Here is a 19,196-nt window from a genome sequence, read left to right as displayed (position 1 = left end):
AGCCGTCCGACTGTGTCGCTGTTTGATTTTGCGAGACCGTTCGGTCTCTCTCTTCCATTCCGCGAGACCGCGCGGTCTCGCGCCGCTGCAGCGCGAGACCGCGCGGTCTCGCGCTTTCTCTGCGCGATACCGCTCGCGACGTCATTCCCACATCACTCTCGCGCAACGGTTGAGCGAGACCGATGGTATATTTGTGTAAAAAGTTTTGCATCTCGAATATTATTGAGAAAAAATTAAATAAACAGTATATTTTCAAATTTAATTCGAACCTTCTCCGGGAGAAGGAGCGGCTCGACGAGTGCGGGCTTGACAGCGGCGAGGAGCATTGCGGTGGCGGGTAACGATGGTGGCGATCGTCGGCGTAGCACACCACACAGAGCGCATCCATGGATACCACCTGCTGCATCTCGTGCACGTCGGCTTCGGTGGCAGCCGGCCGCCACTGGATGCTACGCCGAGGACTCCTCGAGAAGCAACACGCCTTCTCCTCCTCCTCCTTGCTGTGTGCTCCCGTAGGCAGGGCTCATAGACCCCCGTGTGCTGGCACCTCACACCCTCCGACAACAAAAGAAGACTAGGAGAAGGAAGAAGATAAGGGCAAAATAGTCATTTCACGTGGTTTCTCTCTCATTAGTTGGGCATATATTATATTTTAATGCGCCCAGTGTCCTGCAGCAAATTACCACATTTTTGGAGTGTCCTAGAGTAAATTCACGTCTTTACGGTGTCCGACAGCTAATTACACATTTTTTGAGTGTCCTAGAGCAAATTTTGCCTAGAAAAACGTGTCTCACATGTGAAACGAAACAATCACTTACTCCCTCCGTTCCAAAATAAGCGCAATCATGAGTTTCCGTTTCTAACTTTATTCGTCCATCTTATTTAATTTTTTTTAAAAAATAAAAAACATAAGTCAAACATAAAATAATATTCATGTTTTATAATCTAATAACAACAAAAATACTAATCATAAATTTTTTTTAAATAAGACGATCAATCAAAGTTGGACACTGAAACCCATAGCTGCACTTATTTTAGGACGGATGGAGTAATAAAAAAAACTCGTTTCCAATCTGAGCACGGCAACACCACAACCGCTACCTGTGGCCTCAAGCCGCAGGATTGAGATCCTGCCTGACGACACATCGGGACCACATGTCAATTATAAAGGCACGGTGCAGTGACTGCAGAGGATCCTGATCCCAAGCTGCGACCTGCGTCTCCCTTGTCATAAAAACGAGACCCATGGCGGTCAGTTGCCTTTTGAGCTAACAAAGATCTTTTTCTAGTGGGTTCCATGAATCTGCCTTCAAGTGTATATAAATTTTATGACTGTGATTATTCCCTTCATTTCATATTATTTTTTTTCACTCAACCACCTTTAGCTATTAATTATTTTTGTTTCATTGATTCACTAGTTGCATACGTAATAGTTCGTTTTCTTAAAAAAAAATAGGAGATACTTCCTCCGTTTTATATCATAAGTCATTTTGACTTTCTAAGATAAACTTATTGAAAGTTTGACCAAATTTATAGAAAAATATAGCAACACTTATAGAACTAATTAGTTTCATTACATCTAAGGTTGAACATATATTTTTTTTGTGTTGTGTTGAAAATATTGGTATATTTTTCTATAAACTTGGTGAAATCAATAAAAAAATTGACTTAGAAAAAAATCAAAACGACTTAAAATATGAAAGAGAGGTAATACATTTTGTTTTCTTAATGTATAGGGGTGGGGTTTGATTCATCTTCCGCACGCTCGCCAAGCCCAAGAGATGATTTCAGCCTAACACGCTAATAAAAAGGAGTTTTCACATGAGTCCCCCTTTACTCTTTGTTTACATTTAGATCTGTATATTAATTTGTCGTTTTATGTACCCTGACATAGTTTCCTGGACAAAGGTTTATACACAATAGACTGAAAATGTGGGCTAAATTTCTGAGCATGACAAACTCTATATGCTAAATTTCTGAACATGACAAACTCTATATGCCTATAATAGCATGTTTAGACCTACCTGTGACTTATTTCTTGTGTTTGACTTCAGAATTTTGTTCCTAGGACATAGGTTATGGACCTTGGGCAAGCAAGTAGAAGAGTAGCTGCAGCAATCTTGATTTCAGATATACAGTATATCATAACTGGCCATCATTCAACATAAAATATTCAGCTCAAACAGGAATAGGCACTATCTGTGCTGACATAGCATATAAAAACATTCAGAACCTATTCATATTGATGCCATTTTAAACCATACCATCTTTTTGATAAAATCTAACATGTGGATGCATTAGGTTTGTTACCAAACATTGGTTATGCACTAATGCTTATGAAACTTGGCAACATCATAGTAAGTTACCAAAATCTGGGCAGGTCAAATGTTGCCAAAATTTGGTAATGTATATGTGGGCACTAAACTAAACAGATAAACAACAGCCTACCATGTTGGTAACATACCAAATTTGGAAATGTTTATTTTGGCATCAATCTGAACAGGCTATCAAATTTCAGCCATTGTTTGACATCAATAGATTCGACCTTGAGGCTTGAGGTCCTAGACCACACATATGCTACAAGAAGAGTGTCACAGCAAAGATAGTGCCACAAGATTAATAATGATTAAATCTGGAGTGTCAGCTCTTGATTAATTCTGATAGGGAATAAGGCAATGTGTAGTTGTGTACTATACAATAAATAAACTAAACTATAGTTTAGAGATGTCGCCGAATTTCACCATAGCAAATCACTTCATTTTAACATTAAAGCAGGATTCGAAATTTTGAAACCACCCCCCCCCCCCACAACATGAAATGATTTCAACTAAAACTTTTGGATTTTGTGAATTTGATGAAAAGAAATGTTCAAATTCAAGAATTCAAATTATTTCGGAAATTATGGTCATATCGGTGATCCCGATAAAAATAGCGAAAACAAATATTTGAATCCTGAATTAAAGTATAGGGTTTCCTAAAAAGTTTAAGTGAACAGAGACCTCATAACTTTTAATTCAAAATCATAAAATGACAGCGGGAAAAACTCAATAAGCAACTATCTAACACAAGTTAACACTGTGCCAGAAGTTAGGTTCCTCTGCCCATTATCAAGTATCCACAATTCTACACATTTGTGAAGAGAATGAAGGCTATTATCAGTCTGATTAGCAGTACCCACACTTCACATTCTAATCACACAGCTAATCAGCTAGCTATTCTAATTTATGATGCAAACTTGCAAATTATCAGCCAACATTTCATTCGATTAACATATCACAAGAAAATTGCATGTCTTAAAGCAGCATTTTCATGAATTATTTTGGAGCAATGCATTCAAACCGAAAAGAGGAACGCCTGACCCAAACTATCTGAAGATTACCTTATAAGTCTATACGAACGAGGGCTATCATAGCCCGGCTATGACAAACTTGGCACAAACCAAGTGCAAGCATGCATCGAGGGGCCAGGCAACTCTTCGATTTGGCCATCCTCCATCCTGAACCGGTAGATGAAAGACCTGCTGGCTCTGTCCATCTTGAAGAAGTAAACACAATTCCCCTCAAGCCCCGCGAAATCCGCGGCGCGGAGCGAGAATCCCTGGTAGAGACCAACGAACAGCATTCTGTCTCTAATGCTCCTCATCTGAACCCACCGCGATTTCTCCCCCGCAATCTCTAGCCGGTGAACCTCCAATGCACAGCAATCCTCCAGCAATTCTCCTGCTTGTTCACTGTTCTTGCTCCTGAAGTACCGAATCACGCACAGGAGATCATCGCCGGACGGGAATAGGCACTATCTGTGCTGACATAGCATATAAAAACATTCAGGACCCATTCAGATTGATGCCATTTTAATCCATACCATCTTTTTGATAAAATCTAACATGTGGATGCATTAGGTTTGCTACCAGACATTGGTTATGCACTAATGTTTATGAAATTTGGCAACATCATAGTAAGTTACCAAAATCTGGACAGGCCAAATGTTGCCAAAATTTGGTAATGTATATCTGGGCACTAAACTAAACACATAAAAAATAGCCTACCATGTTGGTAACTTACCAAAATTTGGAAAGTTTTATTTTGGCATCAATAGGTTGGACCTTGAGGTCCTAGACCACACATATGCTACAAGAAGAGTGTCACAGCAAAGATAGTGCCACAAGATTAATAATGATTAAATATGGAGTGTCAGCTCTTGATTAATTCTGATAGGGAATATGGCAATATGTATTGTACAATAAATAAACTAAACTATAGTTTAGAGATGTTGCCAAATTTCACCATGGCAAATCACTTCATTTTAACATTAAAGCAGGATTCGAAATTGTGAACCCCCCAACACGAAATGATTTCAACTAAAACTTTTGGAATTTTTTGTGAATTTGATAAAAAGAAATGTTCATATTTGACCAAATTTTGTTCAAGAATTCAAATTATTTCGGAAATTATGGTCATATCGGTAAAATTTGAATGAAAGTATAGGACTTCTTAACAAGTTTAAGTGAACAGAGATCTCATAATTTTTAATTCAAAATCACAAAATGACAGCGGGAATAACTCAATAAGCAACTATCTAACACAAGTTAACACTGTGTCAGAAGTTAGGTTCCTCTGCCCATTTATCTAATCATAGATATTTGCATACATGAATTTGCTTCAATGTCGCAAGGTTGGCACTGATATCAAGAAGAATTCACAGGTAATGAAAATAACTGACTATCTCGAACTCCAAGAAGTATCCACAATTCTACACATTTGTGAAGAGAATGAAGGCAATTATCAGTCTGATTAGCAGTACCCAAACTTTACATTCCAATCACACAGCTAATCAGCTAGCTATTCTAATTTATGATGCAAACTTGCAAATTATCAGCCAACATTTCATTCGATTAACATATCACAAGAAAATTGCATGTCTTAAAGCAGCATTTTCATGAATTATTTTGGAGCAATGTATTCAAACCAAAAAGAGGAACGCCTGACCAAAACTATCTGAAGATTACCTTATAAGTCCACGAATGAGGGCTATGACAAACTTGGCACAAACCAAGTGCAAGCATGCATTGAGGGGCCAGGCAACTCTTCGATTTGACCATCCTCCATGCTGAACCGGTAGATGAAAGACCTGCTGGCTCTGTCCATCTTGAAGAAGTAAACACAATTCCCCTCAAGCCCCGCGAAATCCGCGGCGCGGAGCGAGAATCCCTGGTAGAGACCAACGAACAGCATTCTGTCTCCAATGCTCCTCATCTGAACCCACCGCGATTTCTCCCCCGCAATCTCTAGCCGGTGAACCTCCAATGCACGGCAATCCTCCAGCAATTCTCCTGCTTGTTCTGTGTTCTTGCGCCTGAAGTACCGAATCACGCACAGGAGATCATCGCCGGACGGGACGAAGGATGAGCACTTGAAGGCATCCCTGTGCAGGGTCACCGGCGGTGGTGGCGGCGGCGCAGCGTCACCGAGCACGGCAAGCGTGGCGGCGTCGAAGATGGTGAGGTGGCCGCGGTCGTTGCAGACGAACACCTTCCCGGCGTGGTACATGTTCTCGGCGACGAGGTCCACCACCGGCACCGTCGTCCACCCGCCGCCGCCGCCGGCGGGGTGGTGGAAGAAGATCCTCCTGGTGTCGTAGAGCACCACCGGCGAGTCGGGACCGGGGAGGTAGTAGCCCTGGGTGATGGGGGAGAAGGCGTCGAAGGGGGAAGGCGGGAGGGGGAGGTCGGCGCCGGTGAGGGGGTTGACGAGGAGGAGGAGGGGGCCGTGGTCGGAGAAGAGGAGGTGGGAGTTTGTGTGGCCGAGGAGGGAGCAGGTGGCGGAGGGGGCGGCGACGGAGCGGAGGGCGGCGGAGGAGAGGGAGTAGAAGGAGAGGGAGGGGCCGGGGCCGGCGGTGGGGTTGATGGGGGCGGGGCGGGCAAGGAGCCATGGGAGGAAGGGAGGAGGGGAGGCCGCTGCGGCGGCGGTGGCGGCGCGCCACGCGCGGCAGACGGCGCGGAAGCGGAGGAAGTCGAGTGGGTCGTGGAGGCGGCCGGAGAAGAGGCGGAGGAGGTCGCCGGGGAGGCCTGACCAGTCCATTCGCGGCGGCGGAGGCTACGGCGGCAGCGCGTCTTGAATGTTTCAGATTGGGGAGACGGCGAAATGGCTCCTATTTTTTGTTTCTTTTTTTCCATTTTGCTACGAATCTGTCGCGTGATTTGTTTTGATGATAGGATGTGTTTAGTTCACACTAAAATTAAAAATATGTTAAAATTAAAACGATGTGACGAAAAAGTTAAAAGTTTATTTATGTAGAAAAATTTTGATGTGATAAAAAAGTTAGATGTTTGAAGAAAAAATTTTGGAACTAAACTCGGCTATACTTGTCTCATCAATTAACGAGCCAGAGGGACCATTAAAGCTGAGATGCTTGTATTTTGGAAAGGAGGAATTGACAGCTTAGCATGGCCATTTTATGCTTTAACCCATTGGCTGTGTTTAGTTCAGCGTAAAGTTTGGATTTCAATTGAAATTAGAGATGATGTAACTGAAAAGTTATGTGTGTATGACAGGTTGATGTGATGAAAAAGGACTGAAGTTTGGATCCAAATTTTAGATCTAAACACAGCCATTGTTTTGTTTGTTATACAGAGAAACCCTCTTGGTATAAAGCTAACCAGTTGAACAAACACATACAAATGACAAAAGCTGGGACCATAATGTTGAAGCAACATTGTTCATATATATTGAAAACCAACAGTAACGAAAATCCTGCTCCGTAAGATTCACAAGGATCCAGCATATACATATCGCAAGCCACAATATTAGGGGAAGTGTCATATTTACAGGTGTCAAAAGATGAATACAATTGACCAAAAAAAAGCTTATACTCGAACAGGATAATGGACAGACGACTTATTGACTGGATGCAGCAGCCACTGATTGGAATTTGATAGTCAGAAATTACAAGATGAATCAGGTCCTAAGATAAGACGATCATGAGTTGGTACAAATGGCTAACACAACAGACAAGACCCACGACTATCAACTCTTTCACAGAAAAGTGGAACAAAGATATATGATCACAGACGCTCATCTCTTAATGAGAAAACCAAGCAGGATTCTCAGAATAGCAATAACCAGCACAAAAACTAGTGAGAAACCACCGTTCTGACTCCCCATTTGCCTCCTTAGAAGATCCTGTTCAATTCCAATAGAAGATAAATGAAACTACGTGAGTGTTGCAGTTCAGATTCAGATTTCATTGATGCACAAAGCCATAATAGACAAACAAGATGATATTTGTAGATAACGAAATACATCTGTACTTGTAGAAATTAGTGGGTTGCAAATAAACTTGACAAAAAAGTTAAAAAAAAATAAATAAAGCGCATGTAAACTGCTTATTCTATCTATCTAACTCAAAGCTAAAAATTGTATTAGTGTTTTTTTCCGGTGGACTGGTCACTGCTGGCCACAGTAAAAGAACAGGGAATGAGTAAATCATGTGGTGATTATTTATTGGAGATGCAAATTTAGCGACAAAGCTGTTACTCAAACCTAACTAGTTTTTTTTTTTTTGGGGGGGGGGGGGGGTAAGTTAATCTAGTTCTTACTGCCAAAGTTAAAAAATATAATGGGTCATTAAATGTTTGCATAATCAAGCTAACCAGTTCTTCTTGAAGCTTCATGTTCTGTTGAATGGCAGAACTCTTCTCCTCCTTCAACTTTGAAATCAAGGCCAATGGCTGCACATAGCTGTGAAAGAGATCAGCTTATTGTGCTTTGGCATCATTGTCAAGCAACATAGGAAGTCGGAATCCTCTATAATAAGACCTCTCAGTTCCTCAGTTTGTAACAAAAGTAAAATGCTAACAAAGTGAATATATGCTAGAAGATGAAGCATCCCTCAGATTAAGTTACCATTTGCATCTAAATATGTTGAGATGAAAAGCCATGATTTATGCAAGGAGAACATTAATCAAAATATCATTAGAGCAAGAATATTGGCAAGCAAAAAAAAAATGTTATAGTAGTGTGTGAAATTAGGATTCAGTGATAACATGGCATTGTCAAATTTAACAGGAGAACAATGCAACATATATATCAAGCAAAGTCCGTAGTTTTCCCCAGGGAAAAAACAAAGAGCATAGCATAAAACAGCACACACATAGTTCTGTTGGATCAGAGTTCTAAAACAAGTGTCATGCAGAGGACTAGGAAATAAGAAGAGCACAGCAACACTGTAAAATATAATTAAACAACTTCTGAAGCAATGCTCTTGGATAAAATCAGACATAGTAGTATCTCTAAATTATGACACCTATCAGAAGAAAACATAGATGTTTCCCATCTGAAGATGCATACCTCAGAGGTTACTGTTTCTTATTCTCTAGATCCTTTTGTTGCCTGCAAAGAAAAGTTCACAATTTGTTTCAGATGATAAGGAAATGAATCTCTCTGAAACGAGAAATTTAACTATTTGCCACTTTAGGTTTGCCAATTATCCAAATGCCCTTATTAGGTTTGTCCTTAATTTTTTTTGCCCTTTTAAGGTGGTGGCATCTTAACTATTTGCCACTTTTGCCCATGTGGCATGCCAACATGGCAACACAGTGTAAAAATCGACGTGGGACACACTTGTGAGCCGCACAGCTATCCCCTTCCTCTCGCTCTCCGGCCTACCCGTCGGCTGCCAGCGTTGCTCCTCTCGGCGACGGCGGTGCACCGGCTTGCAGTTGCGGAGGAGGAGGGGGAGCCGAGCGCCGCCGAGAGTCCGACCTCGCTTCACCGCGCTCAGCTGCAACCGCAGGATTCGCCAAGATCCGCGGAGCCGTCCGCGTTGTCAGTGGATGGCCGAGGAGGGAGGGACGCCGTCGTCGGCCGATTGAAAGCCGTGGTTGCGGCCGAGCACAACGAGGTGGAGGTCAGACTCGCAACGGCACTCGGCTCCCCCTCCTCCTTCCATGGCTCCATGGTGAGAGAGACAGGCGCTCGGCGAGGACGGCGACCACCGTCGGTGCAAACAACGTGAGCATGACCTCGCACGTCCAGTCTAGTGCGTACATCCTCGACTACGGTGGCGCTCGGCTCCCCCTCCTCCGCCGCCGCGAGCCGGCACGCCGTCGCCGCTGCCGACATGGTTCGCCTCTGGGAAAGAGAGGAGCAGCGCTCGGCTCCCCCTCCTCCTCCGCAGCCGCGAGCCGGCGCATCGCCACCGCCGCCGCTGGGAAAGAGAGGAGTAGCGACGGAAGCCGATGGGTATGTCGGAGAGCGAGAGAGGGGGAAAGAGGATAGCTGTGCGGCTAACAAGTGGGTCCCACATCGATTTTTACACTGTGTTGCCATGTTGGCATGCCACAGTGGCAAATAGTTAAGATGCCACCACATTATAGGGGCAAAAAAAAATTAAGGACAAACCTAAGAAAGAAGGGTATTTGGATAATTGGTAAACGTAAAAATGGCAAATAGTTAAATTCCCCCTGAACCCCCACCAAATTGAAGCCCCCAAAAGTACAACGCACAAAGCCTCCATGGGAAGGAAATGCAAAGATAGTGCCACCGCACAAACACATCCCGCAGGTGGCGGCGGATCTAGGGCTTGGGGTGCTGGTGCTCGGCGTCTTCGGCTAGGAGCAAGGAGACGCTGGATGAGATGAAGAGGGTAGAGGCGGTGGCCGTCGGCGGGGGTTAGGCTGGTGGCCTGTGGCGGAGGAGGCAGCGCGGGGTGTAGAAGGAGAGGGAGGGGCGGGTGGTGTGCTGGAACTGGAAGGGATCGGAGGAGGGGAGGCCGCAGCTGCCTGCATGTGGCGGTGGCTGAAACCCATCGGTGGAGAGGAGTGGAGTGGAGTGGCGGCGGCGCGGTCAGAGGCTACTGGCCAAGGAAGAAGAAGGGCTGATATTATAGGATACAGGTGGGACCCACGTGCCAGTGGAAGTAAAGGGCACGAGCCCACCTGTCATCCTCTCTGACTCTGCTTGACTTCCATGGCGCGGTGCGACCGCGAGCGACTTCTTCCCGGCTTGCTGCCGGTGATGGCCGAGTAGAATCGTAGAAAGTGAGGGAAGGGGACGAGGATGTCTGAGCGCAAGTACTCACCTAGACTCCATGGGCGTCGTCGAGGAAGACCGTCTGCTGCAGTGCAGGGAAGATGAGAAGATCGATTCAATCACCTGCCACCACCGGTGCGGCAATATTCCTTCTTCAGGAGATGCTGCACCAATATAATGGCCGTTGGACTGCCTATACATTTGTCGATAAATTTTTCCCTAAAAATTTGATAGATGTAATTATTGTACAATCATAATGTAATTACGCTGTAACTTATATATAATTACACTGTAACTTGCATGTAACTACATTGTAACTTATATATAAGTTTCACATAATTTTGAATTATTAGATTTATTACAAGATTTGTTTTGGTGAGGAAGAAAACAAATCATAGCACACACATATATGAAAGAATTTGTTCCCACGACCTCCATTTTACCGAAATAACATGTTACGGAGAGATTTTTGAAAGTTATATATAAGTTACACTATAGTTACAGTGTAATTACATGCAAGTTACAGTGTAATTACACTACGATTGTACTGTAATTACATCTGTCAAATTTTTGAGGGAAAATTTGTCGACAAATATATAGCAAAATCGAATGGGCGTAAACTGTCACCTCCTCCTGGCAATCGATGTGCCTGCATCCGTGTCCGTCGTGGGTGGTTAGCGCCCTGCAGGAGGACGGAAAAAAAAGTGGTGTGGCATATGGACTAGGTCTTGAGACCGAGAGGACACACAAGAATTTCAGCAAGTCTACGTTATGTGATTATGTCAAGTTGTCAAAACGGTAAATTCAACCTGGAAACAACCACTAAACCACAATTCATCTACATAAATGCATAAATAAAAGGGTAGGCACTGAAAAATACTTGAAAGAATAATGTTTCAGACTTTTAGCAATACATATATAATCGATAGATATGATAAATATATATAGAATATGCAAAAGAAAGAGTAAAGATGGATTAAAAGACTACCTTTAACATGGATTAACTTAAAAAAAAACAAGTTGAATTTTTTAGATGGCCTTTACTCAAAAGAGCTACAACCAATTATTACATAGTAGCAATCAAAAACAGAGTGTAAATCTAGAGAATAACAAAGAATCCAGCCTAACGTAAGGAGATCACAATTATTGAAGTCTATTTGTAAATCTCCAACCATAATTGATAAAAAGTTGCATAACCGTAGTCTCTAACTTTCGACGTGCAACTTTCAGAAACTCTTCATCTTCATCACACTTTTGTAGTTGTGCCCGAAACCGGAGTCAATATGTTGCCCTGAAAATAACCTGCATATAGGAAAATGATGGTGATTTTTCAAAAACCATATCGTTCCTACTTAGCCATATTGCCCAACAAATGGCAGAAGCTCCAACAAGTATCAGTTTACTCTTTTTCTTATCAATTCCCAAAAGCCACCCATTAAAAATAGAGGTAAGTTCATCCGAGGTCCCTTAACTTGTTAAGGAATCCGACTTTCGTCCCTCAATCGGAAAACTAGACACAACGGGTCCCTCAACTATTAAAACTGGTGCAGATTAGATCCCTTGGCAGTTTTGAGAGTGGTTTTGGCTGACGTGGCGCCTACGTGGCTAATTTGACTCGGTCTTCATCTGACGTGGCATTGACGTGGCGCTTACGTGGCAATTCGATCAGGAAAAATAATAAAACCGGTAGGACCCACATGTCAGTTTCACACACAAATTAATAAAAATGGTGGGGCCTACGTGGGCCCCACATATCATGCTCACCCCTCCTCTTCTTCCTCCTCCCTCCCCATCTCTCCTCTCTTCGTCTCTCTCCTCTGCTCTCTCCAGGCGACGGAGAGGCAGCGGCGGCCGGCGGCCGGCGGCCGGCGGGAGAGAAGGGAGCGGCGCGCAGCGGCGGAGGCACGGCTCCGGCGGTTGTGGGCAGAAGAGGAATCGGCGGCGGGAAGTGGCTCTGGCTGCGGCGGCCGCGGTCGCTGCACATGCTCGACCCCTTCGCGGCCGCTGCCGCGCCCGCCGCTGCCGAGGCTCCGTCCGGGGAGGCCGCCATCGCCGCTGTCGGAGCGGCGGCGGAGGAGGCAACCCCGACGCTGATCGACGCCTCAGCAAGCTCAACAACCACCTTGATAAGATGCTGAAGTAAGATTTCTCATGTTATGGCAAAAACTGAAAATTGATTCCACAACGCTTGATGCATTCCTTAAAAAAATGTTTGAATTTTCTGTTGTTGAAATCGATCATATTTTTAATAACTTTTTGGTTCTGGTATGTTATGTTCCTTTTGAACAGAGACATGGAGGAATCATGGCTGGGGCCATGGAAATGCCTTCTCTTGGGATACGAATGTACGATTTAACTGACCAACACATTGAGGCAGCTCTGACAAACCTGATTGCTGGTCTGGAATCAGAATACAAATTTGAAGTAAATCCAGTGCTCATCAAGGTCATCCTTGGTGGTGCTATGTCAGTGGATGAAGTGCAGGACTGTGTTTCTCAACTTATATCGTGTAAAGGCTATTTTGGCCGAGGAGGGTGTTGTGGGAAAGACAGACTTAGAGCCTTCTCTTCTTGCTGTATTGAGTCTGAAGCTCTGGAGACAGTCGAATGCTTAATAAAAAGTACAGTGAATGAGCTGAGTGAACCAGTTGATAGAGATCCAGGCATTTTTGTTCTCGACGAACCTGCTGCGGCCACGGCCACGACCACGAGTCCACGACGACACTTCCGCTCCCGAGATACTGCCACGTAGCGAGCCCTCCGCCTCCAGTCCACGCCGGGGTCGCGGGCTTGGGCGACGAGCAGCAACTGGAGCAGCTGGCGAGGGTGCTCTCCTCGCTGTGGTACAACGAGATGGCCTCCGCGGCGCCGCTCCTCGCCAACTCAACGTTGCTCGCGGCGTGGCCAGGGTCGATCACCGTCTTCGCGGCTCCCGACGTCTTCCTCCGCTCCTCTTGCACCATGTGCTCGCGCCGCCATGTCCTACTGGAGCACATCGCGACTAGATAAATCATTTGTTGCCACGAAAAAAATCGTGGCATCAATACTAAAATTGTGGAAATAGATACATGTTGCCACAATTGTAAAATCGTTGCTAGCCGTAGTAATAAACAGCGTGGTAATAGGTTATTGCAACGATTTTTATTTTGTGGTAATAAATTTAGATGTTGCCACGGAATGGATGTGGCAAAAAGTCATATTGCAACACTTCACATCGTTGTAATAAAAATTATTGCCACCACTCCATATGTAGCATTAGTTTTACGTACCAAGTTAAAAGTTCAAATATTAGTCTATCATCCTATCTATTTATCTACTCTTTTTTTTTGATTTTGTGTCTTGGCTAGGATTCGAACCCAAGACCTGTCCTTCAGGTGTGCTCTCCTTTACCAACTCAACTACACATCAATTCTGTTCGAAAATGCATATAGTTCTATTTGAGCCTAGCTAACTGAGATTTGAATCATAGATTTGATATCTAAAAGATTTCAAATGAAAAAGTTATCACCTATAAAATTGTAGATCTCGTCGAGAGCTATAATTTCCATATAAAATTTGTCTCAATCCGTGTCCATATGAAAAAATAAAGTTAAATTATGAGATGGCAATTTTTTTATTGCAACAATTTTGTTGATCATGGCAACAAAAAATAGTGAAAAGTACTGTGTACTATATAAATTGCCACAAAAATAAAAATTGTGGCGATAGAACATGTTTTTTTGCAACAGTACGATTTTTCGTGGCAATATCTCATTTTCTATTGCAACAAAAGTACTAAATAAAACAACGATTGTAGATCGTTGCAATAAAAAATAATTATTTGCCACAGAAAAATTATCATTGCAATACTATAATATATTGCTACGAATTATTTTTTGTTGTAATAATTTGGTGGCAATAGCTCAATTATCTTGTAGCGCCCTGGGAGGGAGGAGGAAGAACAGGAAGGGTGAGTTCTACTGACATGTGGGGCCCACGTGGGTCCCCCATTTTTATTATTTATGTGTGAGATTGACATGTGGGTCCCACGGGTTTTATTATTTTTCGGGATCGAATTGCCACGTAAGCGCCACGTCAATCCACATCAGATGAAGACCGAGTCAAATTAGCCACGTAGGAGCCACGTCAGCCAAAACCACTCTCAAAAACGCCGAGGGATCTAATCTGCACCGGTTTTGATAGTTGAGGGACCCGTTGTGTCTGGTTTTCTGAATTAGGGACGAAAATCGGATTCGTTGACAAGTTAAGGGACCTCAGATGAACTTATTTCTTAAAAATATGAGATATGCTAACTGGAAGATTAAAAACCAAAAGAGAACTGAACTGCTATCCATATGAACTTCGCAAAATGACAATTCACATAGAGATGTTGAATAGACTCATTCTTCAAACAAAAAGAATACCTCAAGCTGCCATTCCAGTTACGCCTTGCCAAATTATCCTTAGTTAACACAACCCCTTTAAGCAAGTACCACATGAAAATTTTAATCTTAAGTGGCAACTTAAGCTTCCAAATACACTTATTTCTCTCGATATAGCCATTATTAATTAAAGCTAGGTATATAGACCTCACCAAGAACAAGCCATTCTGATGGGAATTCCATATGAAACTATCAGACGAATTATTCAACTGGATATGTACTATAGAGGCACACAACTCATGCCAACAAACAAGATTCTGATAAACTAAAGCTCTCCTAAAAGAAACATTAAGCGGAACAGATCCCATAACAGTGGCAATAGAGTATGTTTTCCTTCGGACAATAGTGTATAACGACGGATATTTATCCTTGAAAGCCAAGTTGCCTAGCCATTTATCTTCCCAAAATCTAATTTGTTCCCCATTATTAACAATCCAAGAGCCCATATTTAAGAAAGTACTTTTGACATTCATAAGACCAGGCAAAAAATAGGAATCCCCTTGTTTCCTATCAACTTGGGTTATAGACTTATTATAAAGATATTTCCTCTTCAATAAGTCATGCCAAACCCCTTCCTCATTAATTAACTTAAACAATCATTTACTTAAAAAACATTTATTTTGTATCTCCAGATTATGAATCCCAAGACCCCCCGGTCCTTGGGTTGACAAACAACATCCCACCTAGTGAGCCTGTAATTTTTCTTATGATCATCCCCTTGTCAAAAGAACCGCGATCTGTAATAATCAATTTTACGAAGAACCCCTTTCGGCACCTAAAAAAAGATATCATAAATATGGCTAAACTTAAAAGAACAGAATTAATCAACACCAATCTACCACCAACAGATAAATGCTTGCCTTTCCAACTACTAAGCTTTTTCTCAATTCTCTCTTCAATAAGTTTCCAATCTTTACTAGTAAGCTTCCTAAAGTGCATCGGAATTCCAAGATATTTAAAAGGAAAGGCACCTAACTTACAACCAAAGATACCAGAATATTGCTCATAACATTCCTTTGCCTGACCAAAACAAAATAATTCACTCTTGTGAAAATTTATTTTTAGGCTAGGTAACTTTTCAAAGACAGATTAAATCAATTTCAGATTCTTTGCCTGTTGCAAGTCATGCTCCAAAAAGATGATAGTATCATATGCGTATTGCAAGATAGACAAACCATCGTCAACAAGATGGGGAATAATCCCATTCAATAGTCCCACCTCTTTAGCCATCTTGATCAATAGAGTAAGCATGTCAGCTACTATATTAAAAAGAATAGGAGATAAAGGATCCCCTTGCCTAAAACCTTTGTAAGTTTGAAAACAATTACCAATTTGATCGTTAACCTTTATACCAACATCATCGCCTTGAATAAAAGATGCTATCCACTCACACCATCTAGGAGAAAAGCCTTTCATTCTCAAAGTTTTTTGTTGTACAAAAGGCCATTTAACTTTGTCATAAGCTTTCTCAAAATCAATCTTAAAAATTACACCGCTTTTATCTTTGCGATGTAATTCATGTAAAGTCTCATGTAAAATAAGCACCCCTTCCATAATATTTCTCCCAGGAATGAACGCTGTTTGAGTAGGACTAATTACCTTTTGAGCGATATCCATTGTTCTATTTGTAGCAATTTTGGTAAAAATCTTAAAGCTAACATTAAGTAAGCATATAGGTCTATACTGTTGAATCTTCATAGCCTTAACACACTTAGGCAAAAGAATGATAGTACCAAAGTTCAGCGAATATAAGGGAAAACTCCCAGAATGAAAGTCCTTAAACAGTTCTAAGAGGTCGAATTTAATGACATTCCAGAAAACTTGGTAAAACTCAGCAGGAAATCCATCTGGACCCGGAGCTTTGTTGTGTTCCATTTGGAAAATAGCATCCTTAACCTCATTTTCAGTAAAATCCTTAGTTAAGGCTTCATTCTCCAATTGTGAAACTTGAGGAATGTCAGTAACATAATTCTCATCAAACTGAAGGTCAGACTCATCAAGAGGGCCAAAAAGACCTTTATAATAAGTGGTAATATGTGACTTTAAATTGGCATCACCACTTATGCGACTTTAAAAACAAGTTGAATGAAACGTAAAACAGTAAAAGCATACTGCTCGACAACTACTAGACTACCTGGTGAAATAGCTCTTCAAATCTACAAACAAAATTACACACATGTGAATCAATGACAAATTGTGCATTAACTTTTGCAAATTGCAATGTTTTCACTTGTCATTTGTCAAATACTCAACAAATGTTATCTTTTTAAGATGCCAAAGCCTTTCCTTTCCCCTTTCTATCCATTTGTGCTGAATCGGGCCAGTTGCTTTGCTGCCTTGCCCTTGCTGACTTGTTGGTGTAGCTGCCCTGCTCGGCTTAGAGCTGGGTTGCTGCGTGCAGCCCAGTGGCGGACACAGGATTTTGAAGATGGTGTACAGAGTTATCAAATCGTTGTTCCATAAAGAAACTAAAGCTTAATAGTAGGAAAAGTAATGAGAAAGTTTTTCTTGCTAGAACAAATAAAAATAGAAACATTGCAAAATAGCTAAAGAAAAATTAAATCTTGGAGAAGAGATAGTATGTTTTCATCCCAAACACTCCATAGAGATTTTTGCACTACCATTTAACTTTTTGACTGCTCTACCATATAAATTCAGATATGCACATTAATCAAATTTCCTAAAAGCAACCATCAATTGAATCAAACATTAACTACAGAAAGATGAGTTAGGAGCCTAAAAATATATATGATACGAACACATTCAACCCATTGAGCCATGAGGTTGCTTCTCCAGTGCAGTGGCTTGTCGATCAGCTGCTTGTTCTCGGCTTCTCTCCGTGACCACGAGCAGCGCCTGCACACGGCTGCCATTGGTTGGTTGTCCCAAACCATAGGAAGGCATGCAATATGCTCGGTATTCTGGTTGTAAGCCCCATAGACAAACCAGAGATTCAGGGTCATGAGACGAGATCGAGGAGCTTGTGTTGTTCTGCCAGAGCCGTTTTCTATGAGTTGTATTGTGATTTTAGGCTAAAGAATAGCTGTTTTGACCCAACTAATGATATATATAGGTAATATACCTATTAATTCAAAGATTATTAGTCAAAAATTTTGGGGGTACAGATGTACCCCCATGTCCCATGCTAGGTTCACCCCTGGCGCAGCCGTGCATGCCAGGTGGCACCGCGACACTAGGAGCAGACGAGCACCGCCATGCCGGCCTGCAGCCTGCAGATGCTCGCCGCCTAGCCTAGATGCATTGCCCACGTGTTAACAACCAAATTTGGTAATATCGGCATCGGAAAAGAAGATTAGATCGAAGTGGAGTCGAAGGCGGAGATCGATTCGAGAACAGAGCAAGAATCGGCTGGAGTCCAGATCGGCTACGAATAGGATCGGCTGGGTCTGAGTCGGACTAGGTAAGCCGATACAGCCAATTCCGACAATACGACTTGGTGTATGACATCGGGTTGAATTGAGGTACTTCAAGATGATTGCCGCACATGGATAGAGTCCTGAGAAGGCAATTGTATCTATTAATTTGGATATTTTATGTAATTTCCATAGAGATATGTTTGGGCAAAAGTCTGCCGCAAAGACTTATGGTATCTTAGAGTATGTTAGAGATAAGAGTCGTGTCCGATATGGACATAGTTTGTAATTTTCGGGTATAAATAGACCCCGAACCCCGTGTAATCAATTAACACACATGTTCACTACAATTTCGGCGCATCACCACCCTTTTGCTTTAGTTTTATTTCGACGAGTTCTTGCTTTCGGGTTGAGCTGCATCGGTTTCGATCTTCAACAAAAGATAAAACTTGTTATGACGGCTTGCGTTCTCGGGATTAGTGCTTCCATCTTTATGATATTCTAATCTTGCTTATGTAATTCGTCGAGTTATCATATATCTTACATAATTTCTGGCAATATCGTTATCTAACCTACAATCGGCTAACATCTATCGGTAAAGGGCAGTCGATTAGGTTAGATTTCAACGTTGATTTAAATTATATAAGATATCTACCACTCTATGAAATTTCCAGCGGCTTGATTGTTTAGATGTTGTTCTTCTTTTCATACTTAATGCTGCATCAGTTGAGTTTGATCTATTAAGTCGTGCTTAGCATATCAATCTCTAGCATGCCTTCTGGTTGCCAATTAGGGTAGTATCGGAGTTTCAGCCTACCTTATCTGATTTAACTATATTTGCTCTATATGCTTCATTGACATGTTAAATCCACCCTTTATGTCAAGATATTATTGCATCTAAGTATACTAAGCTTCTGTTTAGCATATTCTGCTTGTTTTAACATCTAAACATAGAGTTGTATCGGAGTATTAGCCGATACATGCTAGATCAATCTGATCGGCTATGCCATGAACATATATAGTCCTTTTATTAATATATATTTCGATCTAAGTGATTTATACTGTTTCGGCATGGCGACCGATCTATCCCAATCACTTGATTTAAGTATATACCGATATAAGAACTACATATTGTTAATATCTACAACCGATCGGGTAGATTTAGTTCTTTATTACCTATTTACAACCGCCGATCGATTTACATATGACATCGGCTCAAAGATAAATGATATGTCATCGGCACTTAGCCGACCGGCTATCATTTATAGGTTTAACCGTGGTTTCTTTGTCTCTATTTCTTGTTGATTACAGGATCAAATCAACTGGCACGCTAACACACCCGAAGGCGAGCTTTGGACCTGCACTGGAGTTAAG

At 42.1% G+C, this 19,196-nt stretch overlaps 1 protein-coding gene and 2 long non-coding RNA genes across 6 annotated transcripts; 1 reads left to right on the top strand and 2 right to left on the bottom strand.

The window, feature by feature from the left end:
* Positions 1–3,078: 3,078 nt before the first annotated feature.
* LOC4348158 (putative F-box protein At3g25750) lies at positions 3,079–6,126 on the bottom strand. Of its 2 annotated transcripts, none has more exons than XM_015757730.3 (2): positions 5,006–6,126; positions 3,079–3,801 (listed from the first exon to the last, which is right to left on the bottom strand). In XM_015757730.3, exon 1 carries the CDS (start codon positions 6,075–6,077, stop codon positions 5,028–5,030), a length of 1,050 nt encoding a protein of 349 aa, XP_015613216.1. In that variant the 5' UTR covers positions 6,078–6,126; the 3' UTR covers positions 3,079–3,801; positions 5,006–5,027. The 2 variants fall into 2 exon arrangements, with proteins under 2 accessions (XP_015613216.1, XP_015613215.1); XM_015757729.3 differs by having other exon boundaries at positions 3,079–3,796.
* A 655-nt stretch (positions 6,127–6,781) lies between these two features.
* LOC9266771 (uncharacterized) lies at positions 6,782–10,170 on the bottom strand. 3 transcript variants are annotated; one of them, XR_010737098.1, is made up of 4 exons: positions 10,078–10,170; positions 8,346–8,387; positions 7,649–7,736; positions 6,782–7,178 (listed from the first exon to the last, which is right to left on the bottom strand). It is a non-coding gene; the product is annotated as an uncharacterized lncRNA (long non-coding RNA). The 3 variants fall into 3 exon arrangements; XR_010737099.1 differs by lacking the exon at positions 10,078–10,170 and adding an exon at positions 9,503–9,851; XR_001540234.2 differs by lacking the exon at positions 10,078–10,170 and having other exon boundaries at positions 8,346–8,604.
* Positions 10,171–11,792: 1,622 nt separating this feature from the next.
* On the top strand, positions 11,793–12,683 carry LOC107278976 (uncharacterized). The gene is made up of 2 exons (XR_001540235.3): positions 11,793–12,167; positions 12,318–12,683. It is a non-coding gene; the product is annotated as an uncharacterized lncRNA (long non-coding RNA).
* Positions 12,684–19,196: the final 6,513 nt, after the last annotated feature.

Source organism: Oryza sativa, chromosome 10 (assembly GCF_034140825.1).
Source record: "Oryza sativa Japonica Group chromosome 10, ASM3414082v1".
Taxonomy (NCBI): Eukaryota; Viridiplantae; Streptophyta; class Magnoliopsida; order Poales; family Poaceae; genus Oryza; species Oryza sativa.
The sequence above is the reverse complement of the archived record's forward strand: the minus strand, read 5'-3'. Positions and strand labels throughout refer to the sequence as shown.